General features: G+C 37.1%; 1 protein-coding gene across 5 annotated transcripts; it reads right to left on the reverse strand.

The window, feature by feature from the left end:
• Window positions 1-434: 434 nt before the first annotated feature.
• On the reverse strand, window positions 435-22285 carry LOC109062170 (sushi domain-containing protein 6-like). Of its 5 annotated transcripts, none has more exons than XM_042746154.1 (8): window positions 22029-22285; window positions 18233-18387; window positions 6151-6342; window positions 5784-5978; window positions 5211-5349; window positions 4300-4492; window positions 4083-4179; window positions 435-2703 (listed from the first exon to the last, which is right to left on the reverse strand). In XM_042746154.1, the coding sequence occupies exons 2-8, from the start codon at window positions 18342-18344 to the stop codon at window positions 2678-2680; spliced, it is 954 nt and encodes a 317-aa protein (XP_042602088.1). In that variant the 5' UTR covers window positions 18345-18387; window positions 22029-22285; the 3' UTR covers window positions 435-2677. The 5 variants fall into 5 exon arrangements, with proteins under 5 accessions (XP_042602088.1, XP_042602087.1, XP_042602086.1 ...); XM_042746153.1 differs by having other exon boundaries at window positions 4300-4495; XM_042746152.1 differs by having other exon boundaries at window positions 4083-4227; window positions 4300-4495.
• Between the last annotated feature and the right edge of the window lie 700 nt (window positions 22286-22985).

A 22985-nucleotide genomic window follows, 5' to 3' on the forward strand; every position in this document is an offset into this window, starting at 1 on the left:
ATTACTCAATTATTTAAATCAGTATGTAGCTATCTATGTATTGAGAAAATGGTGGAGAACTGGTCATAAAAGTTTAATATTATTCTAAATCCGTTAAGACTGCAATATATTGCAATCACATGATGAGGTAATTTAATTAGCTGCATCGTTCCTATTGAATCGGCTCTTTGAAAGAGCTGTTCAAAAGAACCGATACGCGGAAATGAGTCGGAGTTCTCATACTACTGTGAACTAGACGTATAAAGCTCCAACACTAGATGGCGATAACGCACAACATTAATTATTTACTAACGTTATCTGCATTTTATCCTTAATACAAAGGAACCTATTGTGTTATATGACAGCAGCACGGATGTAATATAACTATAAAAGTATTTATTTATAGAGTGAACTACAACATGACAAGCGTCAGAATCACTAAAATAAATACACCATTTTGAGCACTTCAGATGAAAGCTTTAATTAGAAATAGTTATATACACACTGTAGAATTAAATTAAACTTTATACAAATATTAAAATACTATCTTCACACCCACAGCAATGTACAGAGGAAAACCAAAAGAAGTGGGGATGGGGAGCTGGGTGGATGAGTCAACTTAAATTACATTTGAAGAAAAACACTGTACAACAGTGTTTCACACACACCCTAGATATCCTTTTTTACTTGTGTCCTTTTTTTTTTAAACTTAAAAACATCCTTTGAACGAAACTGATAAACAAGAGAAATAAAAGCTCAAAAGTTCATATTTTATGTTCACTGAAAAAAAGAAGCTTTTGAGGGAAGTATGGATGGACAATCTTATGTCACATCCGCCAAAGGAGTAAAACCTTATGTCTGAAAAAAAAAGACTGTTTAATGCATAGAAAAGAAAAAGTAAGGCCATAAGGAAACTGAAGACAAATTACCATAAAGCCAGTCAGATGGAAGAAACACATGATTACAAAGTGAGAAATGTATGAAATGTACAAGTTAAGGCAGCAGTAATATTTTGCCCTCAGTTTGCATGAAACAATGTAAATCAAATGTACAAAAACAAGCCAGGAACATAGGATGTGCAGATAGGCAAACTGCCCTCTCTCTCCAAAGTCAGACACATAAAAATATATATATATTTGATGCATGATGACAAACATCAGAATTCTGAGTCAACCACAGGGGATATACACATATGGGGACAATGGGCAAATACATAAAACGCAAACTCAAACTAAAAATTCATTGGTTTTTTTTAAATGTCCGTTTGCCAAAAGAACATTTTGAGTGAAGAACAAGGCCGTTTTCTGGAGCTTTTATATGTATTTATATATAATTAAATATTTATTTGTAAAAAAAAGTGTCTAAACAGTGCATTAACACAATGCACAACCTATTTAAGATCTTACAGGATATCTGATTCATTCTCCTTATAAATACCATTTTAATAGCAGCACATAGCTGAAGTGATTTATTAAGAAAACTTAATAAAGAAAGCTCCTATCCTTGATAGTCATTTCTAAAATGCTAGCCATGCCACAACAGGCTTTGCAAACCATTTAAATGCAATACAAGTGGTTTAGTTTTCATTAATTAAAAGTGAATTAATCTTGCTCATATCCAAATATTATATGTCTGAGTCAAAGCTCTTAAAGTATAGCCCAGTAATGAACTTTAGTCAACACCCAAAAATGTCCTCTTGGAGAAAGAACATACAAGTGATTAAAAAAAATTCAAATTAAATCTTTTTTACTTATGCGTGCAACACATAAACATGAGAGAGATATACTTGCTTTTAAAAGGAAGAAATAACAATGAATTATTTCTCTGAATGAGAACAGTAATCTCAAGGCTTCAAACACAAAGTATCTCTCCCTCACTTTGGACAAAAAGACAAGGAACATCCATTCTAGTTAAATAACATCTCGATTAGAAAATGGAGGTATTGAAAATGTTTCCTATTTTGGGGAAAAGAAGCCTAGATGATACTTCAGCCCTCTTCGAATCACAACAGCCACAGTCACACAGGCATCAGAAACACACATACACACGCAGAGCACAGCACAGGTACTTCTTGACAAATAAAAAGGCAAGCATGTCTCTGAATACAGTACAATGTAAATCAGTTCAACCCTGCGTCTCGCACAAGGAGATGTGGAGATGGTGCTATGCGTCATGCTTCCATTGTGCCGTGCTCCTGTGTGTATGCACGTAGAACGAAACAGAAAAAAGAAATTGCACAGAACATGCAGCATCAAAGAGAAAAGGGCCTGGCTTAGCAAATCCTTGCTGAACTCTCCCCTTCGCAAGAGGTCACAGTCATTGACGGAGCAGAGGTCCACAACGTAATCTGAATGCATTCATTTGTAATTAGTGAATCCTCGCCGTGACGAGGTAAGCCTTTGAGTGCAACTGATTATTAGCGAGAAAAGGTGCGACGTGTTAAACTTGAGCTTTTGCGTATCCCTTTGAGGGGTCATCCGGTCGAAGGGTCTTCCTGTGAAGAGAGACGCTGGACTCCTCGAGGGCCACGCAGCTTGTAGACCCCAGGGGCGAGCGATTTGTTGGCAAAGGGACAGCTGTCGGATCTTCTTTACTGCTGAGTACTGACGGGTGGCTGTGGGGTACGTGTTTGGTGAGAAGCTTTAGGGGTTACAGTCCTGGCCAGCGATGACAGAGAGAGGGGTGACTGCACACAGACTCAGGCTTCCTTAAGCAATGGAATATCTGGAGAAAAGACATGAAGAAAGTATGAGGTTAGGCACAGAAATTAGTATTTTAATACATCATTTACTACAAAAAAAGTGCAAAAAATAGTATGTAGCTATTTTTTTTTATTAAAAATGCATTTTCACAAAAACAATGACTTGAACACACCTCTTCTATAACGAGAGTGTTTTTCAATACAAATGTAATTTAATTTTCGATTCGAACAGGGGAGCACAAAGTCAAAAATTATGTCATCACATGTCCTAATAAAAAAAAAGGTTCATTAAAGAAGTATATATCATAGAGAAGTCTGTTAAAATAACAAATAATCTTTTATACAGCCAGGTAACATTATATTACAGTTAAAACATCATGTGGCAGGACTCCAAAACTTTTTTTTTGTAATAATATAAATCAACTGATAATTCATATTTTTACAAATATCATTAATTATTAATTTATAAATTTTATGAAAAGTACATATATTTTTTAGGAAGAGATAAACATTACATAAATATATATTTTTATTAGTGCTTAATCGCATCCAATTTATATATATATATATTATATATATATATATATATATATATATATATATATATATATATATATATATATATATATATATATATATATATATATATATAGATTATATATATATATATATATATATATATATATATATATATATATATATATATTTTACATAATATATGTGCGTACTGTGTATATTTGTTATGTATATATAAAAACACACACATACAGTATATATTCTGAAAATATTGACATGCATTTACATGCATATATGTATATTCATATCATTTATATTATTTCTAAAAATATTTCATATATAAACTCAACATATTTTTCTTAAATATATTCATGCATGTGTGTGTATTTATATATACATAATAAATATACACAGACCACATATTATGTAAACAAAAACTTTTATTTTGGATGCGATTACTCGTTTGACAGCACTACTGTTTATACATATATATTTTTAGAAAGAGATAAACATTAATCTAATTGTTATTAATAACATGTATTTTGCAGCTATATTGTGTTTAATACTAAAACAGACACTTGAACTTGTTTTTTTTTTTGTCATTTTATGACAAGGTCAGGTTAGCTAAGATTGTAAAATATAATGTGGTGGGACATTATATTAATATCTGTAAAAAAAGTGTAAAAAAAGTGTAAAAATTCTAAATATTAAAATTTAAACAGAAATACATGTAATTAATTAAAAATAAGCCATAGATATAATACGCATTTTCCACATACGTTTCACTATTATTATTATTTTTTTACAGATTAATTTATCTATCATAGACACTTAATGTTATTTGCCATTAAACCACACATCACCTTAGATTTGCAAATTAACTCACCATCGCCATAGTCTTCAGGAGAGGTGACTGAAAGCAAGCTGTGCTGATCACTGCTCTCACTGCTCTGCCTGCGGTGGAGAGGCGCAGCGGCACCAGGCTGCTCAGCAGCCCAGGAGGGAGAGGATGAGGAGGAGGAAGAGAGCACCTGGTGAATCAATACAGTCTCTGCGTGACACGAGGATGCAGCTGTCGAGGTGGAGGGAAAACTGTAACTTGCCTGAGCCTGTTCGAAAGGTTCATTCAAACCCTCGGCCTGAGGGCCCTCTGACAGCACGATCTGAACCCGAGACTCAGGAGGGGGCACAGAACTGCCGCCTGCACCATACACTGCCTCTTCGTAGGAGGGCAGCGAGACCTGAACACCCTCCACCATGATGGAGGTAGGCTGTCCTGACACACCCTGCTCCCGGCTGCTTTGAAACAGAGAAGGAGAGATATAAGAATAAAAATAAAGCTATCAAATCCTGACCTGCCTGACCTGTGGCTTACATCACAGTGAGCTGATTACACAACAGCCAAATACTGGAACAACAGCGCCGTAGGGTAGATGCCATATTTGTCCATGTCAAACAGTTGGAATTACGCTCGACTTTAAATCTGCACGCTGCTAACATTAGTACAATACATTTATGTTCTCAAAAGATTTGCATGCATTGGTGCCAAAGGACACGAATGTCACATTTCAAAATTTATTTACAATGGTCTTTGCATTGTACAATAAAATACTAAAACGAGTGCCATTTTCAAGCACAATGTTTAAAATGATAATAATATATTGTTTAAAATGGTTCAAAAATAAGTATTTGGACACTTTCTGGTTGCCAACTTTAAGTGGAACATAGTAATATTTCATATATACATTACTATTTAAAGGTTTTTAAGAAATGAGCACTTTCAACTGATCAAAATTGACATTTTTAAATGTTACAAAAGATTCCGATTTCAAATAAAGGCTCAAAGAATGTTAAGGTTTTCATCACCATTTCCATCCTCTCACTTATCTTTGGAATTAAATAGGCCTTTTTTTTGCTGCTTTTCCTTTAAGAACTTTGTAAACTCCCTCTTTGTGAGAATAAAGCAAATGTCTTTGAAGAAGCTATGCTCAGTAAAAATGAGACAGGGCCTCACCGGCTGTGGTGGAAGGACTTGAGTTTGGGCTGAAGCAAAACAAACAGCACCACCAGCAGCAGGATGAGGACCACAGAGCTGGCAGTGGAAGCTACAATAGACAGAGCCGGCATTGGCAGCTGGGACTGCTGCTCCTCCCCTGGAAGAGAAAAACTTTGTTTGATTCACTGCCATGTGTAAAGCCAAAGAACAAAAAAGGTTTGTGGAGGTATAAAACTAGGTATAGTTGAACTTAAACCAGCCTAAGGTGGTTAGCTGGACTACCAGCCTGGCCAAACTGTTTAAAACTAGCATTTTTGATGGTTTTAGAGGGGGTAATTTCAGCAGGTCATGCTGGGAAACCATCTGGCCAAAGAGCTAAAAAAAACACCAAACAACCTTGGCCTGTTTTAGTTTTTTTTAGTAGGGATAACTTCAATAAACTAATAAAAACATATCCAAACATTTAAATTTAAACATAAAGAGTACTCAAGTTTCCTTAAACATTTAACACGTATCCAGTGACTGAGTAGATGGTAGAATATCCCAATGGCTGAGTTTGCAGATCAAGCATCATGCTGCTGTGTGACATACCTTGCACAGAGTGACAGCTGATCTGCATGGGCGACTTCCACTCTCCATTGTCACAGGTTCGGAAGTGGTATCCTCCTTTCAAAATGTAACCCTCATCACAGAAGTACTCAATCACAGTACCCTGGGTCAGTTTGTGGCACGGCGAGGGGTGGCAGTTATATCCTCCGTTCTCTGGCTCACTGGGTGGTTGACAAACTGTTGGGAAATAAACTTTTGAGTCAGTGCAAGCAAAAGGAACCGGAACTGTTTTTTCTACTCCGAAATGTAATTTTTCGTCATGATGTGAACAGTGTTAGCCTTTTTAGAATAGAATAAAACTGATGAGAAAACAGGAAGAGGACGTAGAAGAGGGTTAAATTGAACATACCGTCATTTTTGACACAGCGAGGTGGATCAGAGGACCAGTGACCTGAGACGGTGCAGGTGATGATGCTGTAGCCATCCAGCGAGTATCCTGGATCGCAGCTGTATTGTAGCAGCGTGCCAACAGAGAAAGAGCCACGATTTGTTTCCGTCAGGTTCCCATGACCATGAGGCACAACTGAGGGTCTGGAACAACCTACAGGAGCAGAAAGAGCTATTTTGAAGTAAGGCTATAAAAAAAGCCTACGTCTTCATGGTGGATCATTTCTGTCACTTTCACTTTCGATTACTCGGGAACTAACATCACAGACTGACAATAGAGTTTTCAGTGTTAAAATGCCCTAAAATGTATTTGCACCTAACTCTAAAATTCATTATGTGTCCAAGAGAAAATGCAGATCTTATTCTCATATTGCTGTCTGGTATTATATTCTTCCTCAAGTTAACAAAAACTTCACCCAGATCACACACACACACACACACACACACACAATGTCCAGCCTTGAGATGGATAACAGAATACTACATTTCTGCCCTCAGGTTTAATGGCATAAAGCCAGTGGTGTCTCTTTCCCCTCTCATTTTCTCCTTTCTCGCATGCAAAAAAAACACATTTCCTGAGCCCCTGAGCCAGAGCTTCATTCACACAATAGATCATGTGAAACACATAAACATGTTTATCAACTCATTACATTTATCCAGCAGAGAGAAAGAAAACAACTCAAACAAACAGGGTCTGTTTGGACAGAGCCCCTCGATCACTGTGTTCTCTAATCTGAGCTTTTAACATGCTCTTAAGCTGCGATCAGCCGATTATGGACTCAGAGGATGGATATATAGCTCTATCTCTTCTGTTTTGACGCAAGACAAACAGTCAGGATATGAACCACAGATGCAGAGCCTCACAATACATTATATAAAACATGTGCAACATGCCTTAGGTTTAAATGAAACTTGATCATGAGACTGCGTGTTGTCATTTCATTGTTAGTGTGTGCGTCACTGAAAGGCTGGATCAATCAGGAAAATGAAAGAATCACAGAATTGCGGAAGAACACTTGTTAATATCGGCTGCTCAGATCTGCCATGACAAGTTGGACTGGGCCTTCACAACATCTATAACTGATTTTACTCTTGACAATAGATACCTATCTTAGGAGTATCACATGGGACGGGTTATGTGTCAGAAAACATAACGTCCAAAAATATGTACTAAGGTTCCGAAATTCCAATTAACCTGTTTGGCTGGCAGAAGTTTCCTAAGAAACTAGGTTAATTTTGTCTAACTTGAATAGCAGATCAAATTTACCACAAACAATTTCCTAATGTGCCCTGATCTGGATCTCTGACCTACTCTACTTAACACCAATAATCTGAATTAAATATGACTCGTTTAGATAATGAGAAGTTTGGAGAGAGATCGCAACAATGAAACTAAATGTCCAACACATGGTCTTGAACGGCCTTCACCCTCCAACTGTCCACAATGCAGCACCCAGAATGAAAAAAAATAAAAAAAAAATCCTGAGATTTACAGCGGAATGAAATTCTAATTATCCTTCATTACAAATGGCTGTGGTCTAAAGCGGATCGCATTATTGACGACTGCAGTGTGCAGCTGCCCAGTGAGACCAAAACCCAGCGGCCCAGCCGTGGATTAGACCCTACTGTCTCAAAAAAAATCCTCCCTTGTAAATATGTTTTTGTTGAAGATCTCCTTATTACATAGGATGAAGTGAATGTTTTTCCATCTCTATTGTTTTCCCCTTATCTCTTTTAATTCAAATCCCTGAGGTTGTAAGCAAGCTGTCAGAAAATGGCACAAGGGGGATTTGTTCCTCTTTTCCATTTATGGACTTTATAGAAATGGGAGGAGGGTACATGTGGGCACATCTTTTATGGTTATAAATCAAAATTAGGAATGGGCAGTATGACCAAAATCTTAAATTGCAGTATTATTAATTTAATAATCACAATAACCGTATATCATGACTTATTTTTACTGGAAACACAGCCCCAAAATATTTCATAACTTTATAACCATGTGGTAAAATCTATTTCTCATCCTCAAGTGACTTAAGTAGTAAAAAAAAAAAAAAAAAATGAAAGTGACTATCTCATTTGAAAATTAATAACTCTGGTCTACCTATCTATCTTTCAGTTACATTATAAGATCTTTACAACCTGCCCACATTTATCTTGAAAATGTTATGTTAATAAAATATGTTATAAAGTGTTAAATTATACTGGTTAACACAATAACTCTGGAAGTCGTAAAATACTAAAGTTAAAAAAAATTAAAGAAACAATAAAAAATAACACTAACAACTACAATGAAATTATAAAACAAACAAAAACTAAATTGAAAATACAAAATACAAAAAATACAATAAAAACTAAAATTGAAATCTATTAAAACCCTGCACAAGGCTTCTTCCATATGTACACAGCAAAACAAAATGACTAACATTATAGTAATTTTTTATTACATAAAAAAAATATTTTATGCTTACCAAGGCAGCATTTACTTTAGCAAAATAACAATTAAAACAGTAATATTGTAATATATTATTACAATTTTACATTTTATTACAATAACTGCTTTCTATTTTAATATTTTTTAATGCAAATTATTCCTGTAATGGCAAAGCTGAATTTTCAGCAGTAGTACAGTCTGTAGAAATCATTCTAATAAGCAGATTTGGTGCTGCTCAAGAAACATTTAATATGATTAACCATGTTGAAAACAGTTTTTCTGCTTAAAATCTTTGTGGAATGCATTTTCTGGTTAATAGAAAGTAAAAACAACAACAACATTTATTCTACATTTTTTATTTGAATTTTTTGTATAATTATAAATCTAGCTTTTTTTAAAAATTTAATGCATCCTTTCTGAATAAAAGTTTTAATAAAAATAAATAAATGTATGGACCCTGAACAGTAAAAAAACAAAAAGAAAAAACAAACAAACAGTAGAGTAGTCTATACCAGCCGACACATTTCTACAGTCATAATGCCCTGCTCTAACCTCACGCAGTGTTTCATTCATAATAGATGTTTGTTCATTGAATTCTTAATACAGTTACCACCAAAGCCAGCTTCACAAACCTCCTGAGATATCCAGTGGTGTCGGCCAACGTGTTTATTGTTCTGCACGTTTGACAATGTTTACGAAACAAGCGCACCACAGCTGCTGAGATATGAGACTCGACCTTGACATAACATGTCTTGAATGGTTCTCAAAGGGCTAATAACAGTATGTGGTTTCCTTCTTGCAAGAAAACCCTGCATGAGAGAGAGAAGGCCGTGAGATGCCCCGGTCTCATGTTTCTGTATACATAACATGGTTTGGACGACATGAGTCCTGCTGCCGGTGGGAGGGGAGGTTGAGTCCATATGTGTGAGTGTATGTATGTGCATTTACTGTATCCACATATGTTTTGAGATGGACTCAAAGGGTTAAAGGGAAACACAGCAGGGGCGTCGCATATCTGTGATGGGAAAAGCTGACTTCGAGAGATAAAGCAAACCCACAGCCTCTCACGGCCGAGCAGGAAGCAGTGTTTCAGCGAAAGGGGTGTCATTTCTGCAGGGACAGAGGAGAGGAATGAGTTTCCACACGCACATTTCTCATAACAGAGAAAAAAAAAAACACAGCAGAAACAGATGAACTTGGCTGCTAGAGCAAAACGAGCCCTGACAAGACATCATCCAAGAGACTCTCCCTAGATAAAAGACTGATCCATTCGAAATGAATCCACCAAATCATTAATGATTATTGACTCAAAACACAAACATCGACCTAAATATTGATAACCATTTCTCAAGACCACCCTTTCAGCACTCTTAAACATTTCCTTTGTGCATATTTTTTTATTTACTGAGACATTGACTAGACATCAGGGGAAGATAGAGAACAAGCAGCTAACAAATCAATACAAATTTATAATTATAATGATATAATTTATAATTAGGGATGCAATGAAATATAGCCAATATTTAAATGGTAAGCAATAAATGGCTGACATTAAACTGTGATATTATTTTGTCCAAATAAATTACAAACAAAATTAATAATTTTAATGTAATGTAATGTAATGAATTTAGGATTCACATAGTGTAGTATAAAAAAATATTTTGAGATTTATTAAAGATTACATTAAACAGTGTTATTAAATTATTTATATTTTTACAGATTAACTTCAAATATGCATTAGAAGACTGCAAAAAAGTCTAAATGTAAAATTAAAATAAATGTGCAAGAACAATTAAATATCCAATATCAAAAAATAAATAAAAATAAAATAAATGTAAAAAAAATTAAAATGTCTAATATCAAGCCATAAACCAATACAGTTAAGTAGTGATATATCTTGCTAAAATAACAGATAATATTAATCACTAGCCATTAAAAAAGTTAAATGTAATAAAGTAAATAAATCAGAGCTATCAATATCACCCACAATTTCTAAAGCAATTCATTCCTAATATATTTAGTGTCTTTTTGTTTGGGAGCACCCATCATACTCTGAGAGCCGTTAGACACATCAGCAGCAGGGCCTCAAATAAGGCCTGTCTTCTGCAAGACAGAACAAAAGCATTAACCGAAGCGCCACGTGTTCTTTATTATCCCCTTTTACAGCCCGAGGTCGGCAGCTGACTAATTTAAGCAGCTCGTCCTCCTGAACCAAATCGACTGGGAGGAAAAACCGAGAGACACGTTCTGACAGAAGACACAAAGGAAGACTCTATTGTTCTTCTAGCCTTTGTCACAGTGAAAAGTGGCAGATGGGTGTTTGCACCCTTCTGATTCTATTCGGACAGCTGTGAGGCACAAGTAACTCCTCTTCTGTGTACAAAAAGGGAAACAAGGAAGAGATAGAAAGCAAGAGGGGGCACTCGGTGCCCCTGCTGTGTCTGCTATCAGCGGATGGCTCTAGACACAGTGCTCTTGTGTTCGAGATCTGCTGCGTCTTGGCTCACCCACTCCAGGAATGCACTCGGCCCACAGCTAATGACAGACTGGAGCCTCTGTGGTGCACACAAGCAGTCGGAGCAAAAGCTGCTGCCAGTCAGCCGCCTGGATGCTTGGCCAGCAGCTGTACTCAGAGGTACTGGCTAATGGCTAGGAACATGAGTGCGAAAAGAGCATCTGTTTACGGGACTAGGCGACTTAGGGTCAACGGTGAATGGCTATCAAACATGGTCCACACAGACAGATGGTGCAGTGAGTTGTTGTTTTGAAGCAAGTATGAGAGGTTTTTTTTTTTTTTGGCAGTGCTAAGGAAAAAGGGTGGAGTATGTTTTCTCAGACGGATCTATGTAAATAGTTTCACTTTTCTAATCTCACGCCAGTGGCAGAATACAGTCACATCACGAGCCAAACCGCCAAGGAATTGGTTTTTTTAACATGCAAAACACTACTCGCAGAAATCTCATAGAAACGTCCTTAAAATGATTTACACTGGCCAAAATGTAATCAAAAAGTTCTGAACAGAAAACTCACCTCATGTTGCAATGCCTGAATCACAAATGAATCATTCAGACCAATTCTTTGAACCAGATCAACCAGTTTACTAAAGAGATCCAACTAAACAGAATGATTAGCTCATGAATCAGGCACCAGATGACCATTTTTTCACTGAAAAACAACTTAATTTGGGTCTGTTTCACATCTAGAGTTATCAGACTTTTATTGGATATTCACCTTATTTTTAATGTATGCACAAGTGGGGCCATTTGTAACTTAAATGTGCAAAGGCTTCCAGCTTCAGCCACTTTACTTTACCAGTTATTTTAGCTCTGTAAAGACAGTCCTCTATGCTAGCAAACTGGTATTTGTTATCATATTTTAATTCATTACCTTAATTCTAAACACAGGTTTGTAGCACAAATAGTTTTACTGTTAACTAGACTTGTTATGTACCTATAGCAGCTAATGAATCGAAAGTTTCACACATTCACAGGAAATCGCTTGCAGCATTGCAAAATAGTTAGATGACATAACACTTTTTTTGCTGCTGCTTTTGTAACATATTTGAAGCTTGAAAGCTTTGTTCTTTGTAATTACATGAAAAAAGCCCTAGTGCAATCTTCAAAACTTCAAAACTTCTCAAACATATGCAAAAAAACAAGACATAAATAAATTAAATAAAGTAAATTAAGCAAGAAAACGTATACTCTGCATTTACACAACTCGATCTACATGTCTACTGAGAAAGATTGTAGGCTAATCCTCATACGAGGAACAGTCTGTCTGTTAGTCACATATTTCCTCATAATGACTTGATGTGAATAAGGAACTCTGTCTCAGCTAGCTATACAAGGCAAGATGTGGGTTCTGTATCAACTGAATCACCAAAAGAGTTTCGTCATTAAAGACGACAAGATGAGAATGGGTTTTTATAAGCCCCTGTGGGCCAAACTGTGTGATTTCCCTGATGTGTAATGAATATTAGAAATATCCACTGCTAGTCACTAAGCTACAAACAAGTGAACATGTAAGTAAATAGGTCAAAGATAAAAACAGAGTATGAACTCAATCGTGCCATCATGTTTGACCAGGGTGTGGAGAGACATGTAGGGTAAATACAAAACAAATCACTCCTTTCAAGAAAAAAGAAAGCTAAATGCTAAGCTAACTGTATTATCAAACACAATCATGACACGTCACAAATGGCACCAACAGCTCTTGTTAGTTTTTTTTTCAGAGTTACACAAATAGACCTAACTAGTACACATTAGTGTACAGAGACGTGGCTTGAGAAATACGAATGGCTTCAGAAACCGCCTTCTGAATTTTAAAAACACAGAAGCGACACCATGTGTCCCGTGCAATTTACAAACACACACAACTGAAGGCCACAAAATTGCAAGTCCTCATCAAGCTTTTGAAATGCTGTAATTTTCCACAAAGAAAACAAATAACATAAGCCCTGAGATTCATATAATTCCTAGTTGCTTTCAAAAACAACCCAAATGATTTGACACCCACACCAAAATCCTCTAAAACATTTGATATAAAATTTAGGGACGGAACAACATCTGCTAAACTTGTGCTATTATGATTAGAAAGGCCTAGAAAGCACATTAGCAACTGTGCTATTTTGTTTACAAAATTAAAAAATAAGCCTAAAATTCTTCAAGCAAAGATAAACAATAGTGGTTGCAGCATGTATAGATGTCTGGCAGTCTGTATGGCCTTAGCAGGCCATTTCCCGCTCTGGGTTTTAACCACTGATCTCTATTATAGATCAGTGGTTTTAACCCAGAGAGACACTGGACAACATATTACAGCAGAAAACTAAGTTAAAGAGCCTGAAGAACTACTGAATGAAACCTTAAGGGAAAAAAAACATAATGCTCAGTCTGAGTTACAGAAGGGAAGCAGACATGTACACATCTGTTTCACATGGATTTTCCAAAGAGGAATCAGGTCTGCGCCGTAACTTGTTGAAAGTTGCATTACAACGTAAGAGAACCAAAACTTGAGGAATGTAAAGTTTATCATTTCAGTTCAGTTTATAAGTTCAGTTCAATTCACAGTTCTCATTTTAGTCATATAATGTGCCTTAAACATAATTTTTACTGGGAAATTTACCATCTGGTAATAATAAGTACAAGGGCTAATTTGCAAACATCTCTCAAACCCATACAAACCACTTCCTGAAGCAAAAGAATAATTCTATCTACACTACTGTTTAAAAGTTTGAGGTCAGCAAGATATTTTTTTTTCTTTTGAAAGAAATTAATACTTTTATTCAATAAGGATGCATTTAATGGATAAAAAAGCAAGGTATTTATAATGTAAAAGATTTCTATTTCAAATAAATGAAAACATTATTTCCACAAAAATATTAAGCAGCACATTTGTTTTCAACAATGATAACAACTGTATTTTGGATTTAATAAATGCAGCCTTGGTGACCTCGAGACTTTCAAATTTTAAAAAAATATATATTTTACTGACCCCAAACTTTTGAACAAGCCGAGTGATACATTTAATGGTTTTAGCATGCACATGAAAGCACCTGAAAAGAATCAATCACCATTAAACAATTTGTCTTGGAAAATTCCAATTATTTCTGCTTTTTTGGGTATTCACAATGCCTGTTTGTCAATACTATGCTAGCACCTCATCCAGTATCATAATGGTTGGAATCCAGTCTTTGCTGAGGTGAGAATTAACACTAGATGTGGAAGCGGTATAGTGACAAAACAGAGTAAAAAGTGAGAAACATGGAAAATTCCTCTAGTTCACAAAATGCCTAGTGCTAAAAACAGAGCGACTTCAACTGTGTGCCTTCAGGGAGCTGCTTTTCATTCCACACTCTGAAAAAGTGAGGGCTGAGTCAAGCTCCAGAAACCCTAAGATCAGCTCGGAGCACAGTAAGTTTTTTTTTTTTTGCCTTCCTGTGCTACTTCCTCTTGTTTGTTTTTGTTAACTATACATGTGAATGAAACGATGCAATAGCAAAGCTTTTTAAAAAGAATTGTTCCAAATAACATCATTTTATAAGATAAGATCTGGCCCCTCCTTGCATCTCCAAGCTTTGTGGATGCTTAAATGTTACACAATCACTATCTAGGTGCCTTGCCTTGTAAGAAGTGCAGTGAATGTTTCAAGAGGTTCACTGTAAAGTTGCAATCCGCAAAATGCAGGTCCTGTCTTGAGATTAACGTTGATGACCTGCCAATCAAAGATAACACATGGCCAAAAGTATGTGAAGACTCAAACACCACAATTTAGAAGTATTAATGGAACATTGCTGTAGGAATGCAATCCCATTCAGATGCATTGTTGTTTTGTAATGGTCTTAGCAAGATACTGGAATAGCAAAATCCATTAATTGAAGTGGGTGTTTACATTGTCGTGGCCATTCAGTATATGATTCTTTGTTTTGTGTCATTACCATTACCTATCAATAGATCTATGTCGTCATCATCACTATCCACACATCTGATTCAGGTTCCTCTTTCAACACTCAGAAGCCTTCAACAAGTTTCCCTTAACAAGTTCTACAACAGTCCAGACCAATACAGATCAATTTGATGCATTTTTGCCCACTAAAGCCCTGCCTAGGGAACACACAACAACCTAATGGTGAAATTATCAACCCTTTCTCATAAGAATTAATAAGTACTGTGCTAATTGGTGATTTCAGATGAATTTATTCTTTACAAAAAAGTAAGATTAGTAGGTAAAACATCACCATGATTAACTAGCCCTCAGTGGAGCATGAGCAAATCGTACAAAAACTAACAAATGAGACTGTATGACTAATTCAACAAATAATATATATATATATATATAATCATACAAACTGTCGAGACATTTAGAATTGTATTATGCTATAGTTTTATAATTTTAAATAATGTTCACATTTCCTAATGACATTTTTTTACAACTGAAATCATACAGAAATGCAAAACTCTCAAATAAAACAAACACAAAATATATCAAGGAGGATGCATAAACTTATATTAAGGATGAAATGTGCAATCTCTCCTTCACTGGTGGCACCAAACGGAAACTGCAATCAGTTTTCACCATTGCAAAGCAACACTTGTCCAACTAATGGTGTAAAATTTGTCCAAACAATGGAAGATCATTTTTAATTATTTTAATAGCCATTAGTCCCACAGAAATTACACACTTTACATTTAAGCACACGTAGGAGGAGATGGACAGATAGAAAAGGGATGCTTGGGTGGACGCACAGGAAAAAACAGCCAAAATATGGTGCAGTATCATCGACAGACTTTCATTGGATGACCTTGAAAAATCATCCCTTCTGTCCGCTGCATTCAGCCGGTGTACTAGATTCATGCCAAACACGTGTGAGCAGCCATACATCCATGCATACACACACACACACACACACACACACACACACACACATTACTTGGGATCACTTGGGACACTTTTGTCCCTGGCTCGACTTTGTGGTGCTGAATCAATATGAGAATGTGGCCACTTGGGATCAATGGTCCAGCCCAATCCCACCATCCCTCAATCTCTATCATTTATTCACCAAGCGCAATGCTCTCAGTGACTCATTACATAAGGCTAGAGACATTTGCCTGTTGAGCTGCGTTCACGTGTTGTTAAAGGGAAATAGTGCAGTTGCCGTGTGGTTTTGGGAACAGAGAGTGAAGTGCTGTTCAGACTGGATTATTTTTCCAAATGACGTTTGAGTAAAAATTATAAAAATTTCAAGTAACAGTTCGGATGGGATTGGGAGCATCCACGTCCTCCATTTCATTTCCTAATTTACTTTTCGCCATAGTCATAAGGGGCTTTCACACCGGAACAATTGCCAAAAATACCCACTTTTTGCTCATACCACAGAAAGTTTTAGTTCTAGGAACTCCGTTTGGGGGAACTATTAGTCTTGCATAGCCAGACCTTCAGACTGATGGCAGAAGGTCTGGGAACTTTTGGACACTTTGAATGGCCAAGAACCAGGTAAAGCAACCAATCACATTTCGATTTGTGCCACATCAAGTTTAGGTGTGTGGAAATGTCTCCACAATAACAGTGTGTGAAACTCTTGGACATATTTTAAAGAGCCTATGCCGCGAACTTTACATAGTTCACATACTTTTGAAAATCCAGCATTTAGTTGATCCTGATAAGCGTTGACTGTCACAGTTGTAAACATGATGGTATTCTTCTTCCATGAGGGGGTTTGGCGTCACAACATCTTTGTTTTCAGGTGGAATGTTAAAGAATGCAACATGCACTTCTCTCTGAAATCCTGTATATTTCAACCAATCTGATGATGACTTTGAATTTTGTGTGCCTTATGCATCAGCCGTTCAGCCGATGTTCATTCCATCTCCGCTATCACGAAACCCACGTTTGTAAATGCCACGAATAAAGACGTTACTGTCGGCCGCTTCAGAATCCCCATTGCTGGTGCCAATTCAACCAGGAAAACGGACTGAGGGGGAAAGTGGTTCTCTAGGAACTACCCTGGCTAGTTCCTCAAACTACGTGGTGCGAAAGCCCCTAACATATTTTCTTAACTTGGAAACTGTTTCCATTTTTATTTTATACACACATGAAAACCATACAACAATTTTCCTATGTGGTATGGAATATTCATGTATTGAATATCAATATCTTTGAAGGTATTGTATCAAAGTTAGAAATTCCAGTACTGTAGCAATACTACTTATAAATTTGGTATATTTATAATGTTATGTATATAAATAAGACTACAGTGGCCATTCTTAACCACCTGTGATCTGATTCTACTTATTGACTTAACTTGCTATTTACATTGGATGGGATGCCAACAGTACTTCAAGCACCAACTGTTATTTTACCCAGGAAGTTAGCTGAAAGGACAAAATTCAGAAAAAATCTGAATAGGGCTAAAGAATAACTTGAGCTTTATAATAATACACACAAGTGCCCAAGTGACTAAGGTCACATACACATACACACATAAACACTTCAACTGCCTGTCAACATGGACATCTGTTTTTGTTCTCATGCAAATCTGCCATGCAAAGCAAGATATAGAGCTATGTTAGTGCGGGAGATGCTGGATGAGACTCGCACAGAAAGGGGGAACAGACGTACACACACCCTCAGTGGCACGTGAGAGAGAGAGCGAGAGGAGAGAGAGAGAGAGAGAAAGCCCATCCCCCACCAACACCTCCCAGATGCTCGACTGAAAACAAAGAAATGATGCTCATTTTATTCCATCCGGAAGCTTAAGTCCAACGGTTATTTCTGTTATCAGAGCACTGAGAGTGACACATACAAAAGAACAAAAACCTTTGTCTTTGACGTCAGGAATCATAGATGCCAACAGACAAAACCAACCCACTATAAACCATCTGTGACTCAGAACTATGCAGAAACCAAATTCAACATAATTCTTTGAAAAAACAATGCCTGACACTTCCATTCCTGCAAGTTACTTCACATATTTTATAATCTAAGGACATTTTACTTGCTACGAAATCAGTGAGGCAGTTATCAGCACCTTAAATATCAGTGTCAGAGTGGATGGCAGTGGAAGGTTGAGGCGTAGGAGGAATATGGAGGAGGTTTTTGAGAATAATCTCACCTGAGGCTTGGCCTGTGGGGAGCACACCAAGGAGGAGGAGCAGCAGGGATGTGGCGGCCACCCTGTGAGCGAGCGAGGCTCTTGTCTCACACGCTACCATTCCATTGCACATCTTTCAGCCCTGCTTGTGCAGCAAGAATCCTCTCCGGCTGAACCTAGTGACAGAAACACACACTTATAACTACTCAGTAGTTAGTGTATTAAAACAAAACAAAAGTGGTAGCTACAACATTATTTATGAGTCCTTTACCATGCTCACATGGAATTTATGCTTGCAGATTTTCACTGAAAAAAAAGCAGATTTCATATAACAAGTCTTAAACCAAGAATCAAAATCTTTCTGTCACACATAGCAAAAGCTAGCTATATTATGACTATAAATATTGTTTACCTTACAAGAAAATGCATTTTACGGAGAGTAAGTTAGAATCACATTACTTTGTCCTTAGGAAAAAAACAAGTGTGTGACCATTACACAAATGAGAGCAGGTGCAACAGTGCTGCTAAGTAAGCACAAACCATTTGTCAGCATTCCTCCAAAACAAGATACGTATGTGTGTGCTGAAGGCAGATTAAGCTCAAGAACATGGGGTGCATGAGTCCCAGAAACAAACAGGATGCTGAGGGTGCAGCTACTGCTCCCACATGAGGCCAATCTGCCACTGCTGCCACACCTTTCCCCTCCTCACTGGAGAGAAGCACTATGGTGCCCAAGGAGCACGAGAAGTGTGACGCACATCCCACTGGCAGAGAAGAGCTCGCCTGCTGCCTCATGTACCAAACAGACTGGCGCAGAAGAACATTCTGCAACAAACTGCTCAGTGCCAACACGTTCCCAGAGTGGGAAATCTGCAATTCAGTCTGGATTCAGTCAAAGTGACTAAGGTGTTGTACAGATGGCATCCCGAGTAAGCACATCGACTGACACGGCACACAAATATTCAACAACACCTGCTTGAAGATATTTTCAAATAGAGATAAATTACAATATCACATGCTGTTTAAGAACCAAGCATTTATAAAGTGCACCAAACAACTCCATTATGCATGTAAAGATCTAGTTCACCCCAAAAATGAAAATTCTGCCACCATTTACTCATCCTTATATTGTTCCAAAAACAAAAAGACTTTAGTTAATATTCAGCCTCGCCTATAGCCACTAGCCAGACTGATGGCAGAAGGTCTGGGAACCTTGGCCTCTTTCAATGGCCATGGCCTGCTCAAAAGGCCATATGACTGACAGGTAAAGCAACCAATCACGTTTCGTTTTGTGCCGTGTCATGTTTAGGAGCGTGGAAATGTCCCCACAATAACGGACCTGTGTGTAAAATTCTTGGACATATTTGAAGACTCTATGCCATGAATATTTCACATACTTTTGAAAATCCAGCTTTTAGATGACACTGATAAGCACTCATCAACACAGTTGTAAACACGACGGCTTTCTTCTTCCATGATGAGGATTGGCATCACGGCATCTTTGTTTCCAGGTGGAACATTAAATAACGCGACACACACGTCTCCCGGAAATCCTGTATAATTCAACCAATCCGATTAGGACTTCGAAACTCCTGAAGTGTTTCAATTTTGTGTACTGTACACATCAGATGTTCAGCCATCAGATGGCCTAAGGCTGAGATTGGTTAATATTCAAAACATAGATGAAGAAATTAAGAACTTAAGAGATTTCTGTTCCTCCATTGAATATCTTTTATACCCAACTTCGACAATTGATCAAGAGATCGTAAAAGAATTCTGTGTGAATCAATCGGTTAAATCCAAGTCTACCTTCTTTTTAGCTTTGGATTGAACGTCTTCTTTCATATTAATTTTTTATGATCTCTTTAGGAACTTTTTGAAGCATCAATGTTTCGGTGGAATGGACTTTCAATGGTGAAGAAGAAATATCTACATATGCATTTGCAAACAACATGAGGGTGAATACTTGAAGGCATTTTTGGGTGACCTATCCCTTTAAGAGATCTGATTTGCACTTGAAAGCAGTTCTTTACCACTTTGTGGTAAAAAGGCATTTTTGACCACATTTAAAAACCATCATCTTATCACACTAGTCACATTTCTTTTGACTTAAAATGACAAAACAGGCCAGATGCCAAAAGAAACGTGGCACCACAGTTCCTGCTTTATCATACCACAGCTGCCTTCAGGTTCTAACGTAAAAGGGTTTGAGCGAGAAATATGTAAATGCAGAGCCCTTCCAGCTGTCTGAGTTTAATAAGAGATGGAAGAGAAAAAAGCAGAAAGAAAGAAACAAATAGCTGTAAATAGCAAGGTTCAATCTGGCAAAAAGTGTCCAGGCTGCATGACACCAAATAAAGAACTACACCTTTGCACACAAAAGGCAATGAGGAAGAAGTGACCGTCTATAGGGAACCAACAAGAGTTTGTGAAGGGAAGTTGATATCAAGTTGCTATTAATTATATCACATTGAAACAACCTCCTGATCAAGTTTCAACAAGTTCAGTCAAGCAAACTCCAGTAAAAATATGTATTGGGGAAAAGACAGTGAATATGGGGTGTTGGGTTACAAGTAGTACAAAATCAAGGAAACAACCAATGCATGCTGACTCCAAACCAGTGACACCAGCGAATTAGAAAGCAATTACTGGTAGGCAGGTGACACTTATCTTGTTTTCACTACAAGAAGTGACATTATCGCCACTCTACAAAAAGAGCAGCATATTTTTATTTAAAAACAAGAGGCCAGGTATTTGTAAGTGGAGTGTGCTGAGGGACGTGATAATGTAGTTATTCTGCATAAGAGAGAAATAAGCCCCAGTACGTCCGGAATTAAAGTCACACGCGCGGACACGTGCAACTGTTCCGAGAGCAGAACGAGCACAACAAAGAGAACAGGGTGTCCTGAAACTACTGTGAACGCAACACTTGTGACTTATGAAACCAAACAAAGAGATGCATCACTAATAATCGCGGTTAGGTTTCCTAAAGTAATACACCTCGAGATTGTGTCTAACTTTTCGATCACAAGTTTTTTTAAGTCCTCTTGCTACTTAAACACAGTGTTTACGGCACAGCGCTTTGTGCGTGTATATTTCGACATGTAGTTTTTGCAAAACGAATAAATAAAACGGTATGTATATTACAATTATATGTTGACTGAAACTCTCTAGAAATGTACACGTAAGAAACCGGTTGACGCAAGTACAAAATACTACAACGACGATATTTGAGGTCTATTGCTGACCGAAATAATACTGTAACACTATGACAACAATTGGCCTATACTTGTCCATACATCTAAAACAAAAGCAGCTGTTTGATAATATACATACAACATATATTTACCAGTCTAGTAAAGTAAAATGGCAGTCTGTGGGTAATGGGAAGCTAACAACAGGCTTTGTCCGCATCGCCGGACTGGCGACTTTTGTAATCGCGTTATGACACGCTAATTAAAAATCACATTTCCACATGAACCTCTCCGGATAATGACATAAGGGCGATCTGATTAATTTATACAACAAATAATCGTCATCATCATTGATTAAAAAGACCTTTCCATATAACCGGAACAGTGCTTTTGATTGGATTAGAATTCACTAGCGAGCTATATGGCTGAGAATATTAAAGTCCTTTAACAACCAATAACTCGCCGAACTACTATTTCTATATTTAAGTACAAAGACTGAATTATTTGGCTATCGATATTTGTTAGCTTTTGCGATAACCAGTGATTCAGATCCTTAAGACTCCGTTTGGCTAATCGTGTTAGCTCAGCTAACTAACCTTCACAACGCAAAAAAGGGATCTTACCAGTGAATGCCCTCTCCTTAATAATCAGTATCGGGTCACCATGGAGCTGCGTCGAATGGATGGAAATCCCAGGGTTACTGTAAACGTGGTTTATGTTGGGATCGAATGTATTCGGGGATTCTGACGGCCCTCTTCGATCTGATCATCCGTCTACGGAAAAGGGTGAGCGCAGTCAGCGGGGCCAGAGCGGAGTACCTCCCTACTGTAGCAAAGAACTGCGAGCTCCACCAGCGGCCTCGCTCTCACACCGTCTCCATGACGACCAGGCGGACTGTACGCGAATGGGGCGGGGCTTACGAGGTCTGCTCGTTCATGAGAAATCAGCTGTAACGTGGAAGAGACGGACGCGAGCCAACACAGATATGGCCGGGTCTTGTTTAAACTAGCATATTGCAATATAAACGACATGCTACTTCATAATTTGCCAAGTCATTTACACAGAAATACATCTGGTCTTTTCTGACTGTCGATTTTTTTTCATGAGTATTCAGTGAGTGTACATTTACTGTTGAAGGGCAATGCAATTTTGGCATCGCAAAAATATGATAAGGACGATTTTACGTAATTTGTAAAGTATTTTAAATTATGCATTTTTTTTATAGAAAGAAAATCGACTTATATCTTGCTGAGTGAAACCAAAAAGTACACTGACAGTATTGGAGACTTTGACTGAAAAGCCATATTAAATAAGTCTTTTTGTGAACGTTGTCGCTGAAAACGGGAAAATAAGTGTTTTTGTGAACGCTGGAAAATATTTTAGATTAATTTATTTCTATTATTATTTCTCTTTATTTTGTCAGTGTTTAATCTAATGAAATTGATTTATTTATTTAAGCTTGAGACTATATAAAACAAAAGAAAACGGGGATTAAAAGCAATGTAAACTGAAAAAATATCACGTTGGGAATTACATTTAGCTGAAAACAGAAAAATGTATTTATTATATATATATATATA

The sequence above is a fragment of the Cyprinus carpio genome, chromosome B20 (assembly GCF_018340385.1).
Source record: "Cyprinus carpio isolate SPL01 chromosome B20, ASM1834038v1, whole genome shotgun sequence".
Taxonomy (NCBI): Eukaryota; Metazoa; Chordata; class Actinopteri; order Cypriniformes; family Cyprinidae; genus Cyprinus; species Cyprinus carpio.

Excerpts from the sequence above, each read along its gene's own strand:
- LOC109062170 (XM_042746150.1), bottom strand. The coding sequence starts at position 18,344 with ATGTGCAATGGAATGGTAGCGTGTGAGACAAGAGCCTCGCTCGCTCAC. Across the intron at positions 5,350-5,783 it reads CAGCTGTCACTCTGTGCAAG|GGGAGGAGCAGCAGTCCCAG; the intron begins GTATGTCACACA and ends TTTCTCTTCCAG. Across the intron at positions 4,496-5,210 it reads AAGTCCTTCCACCACAGCCG|CAGCCGGGAGCAGGGTGTGT; the intron begins GTGAGGCCCTGT and ends TCTGTTTCAAAG.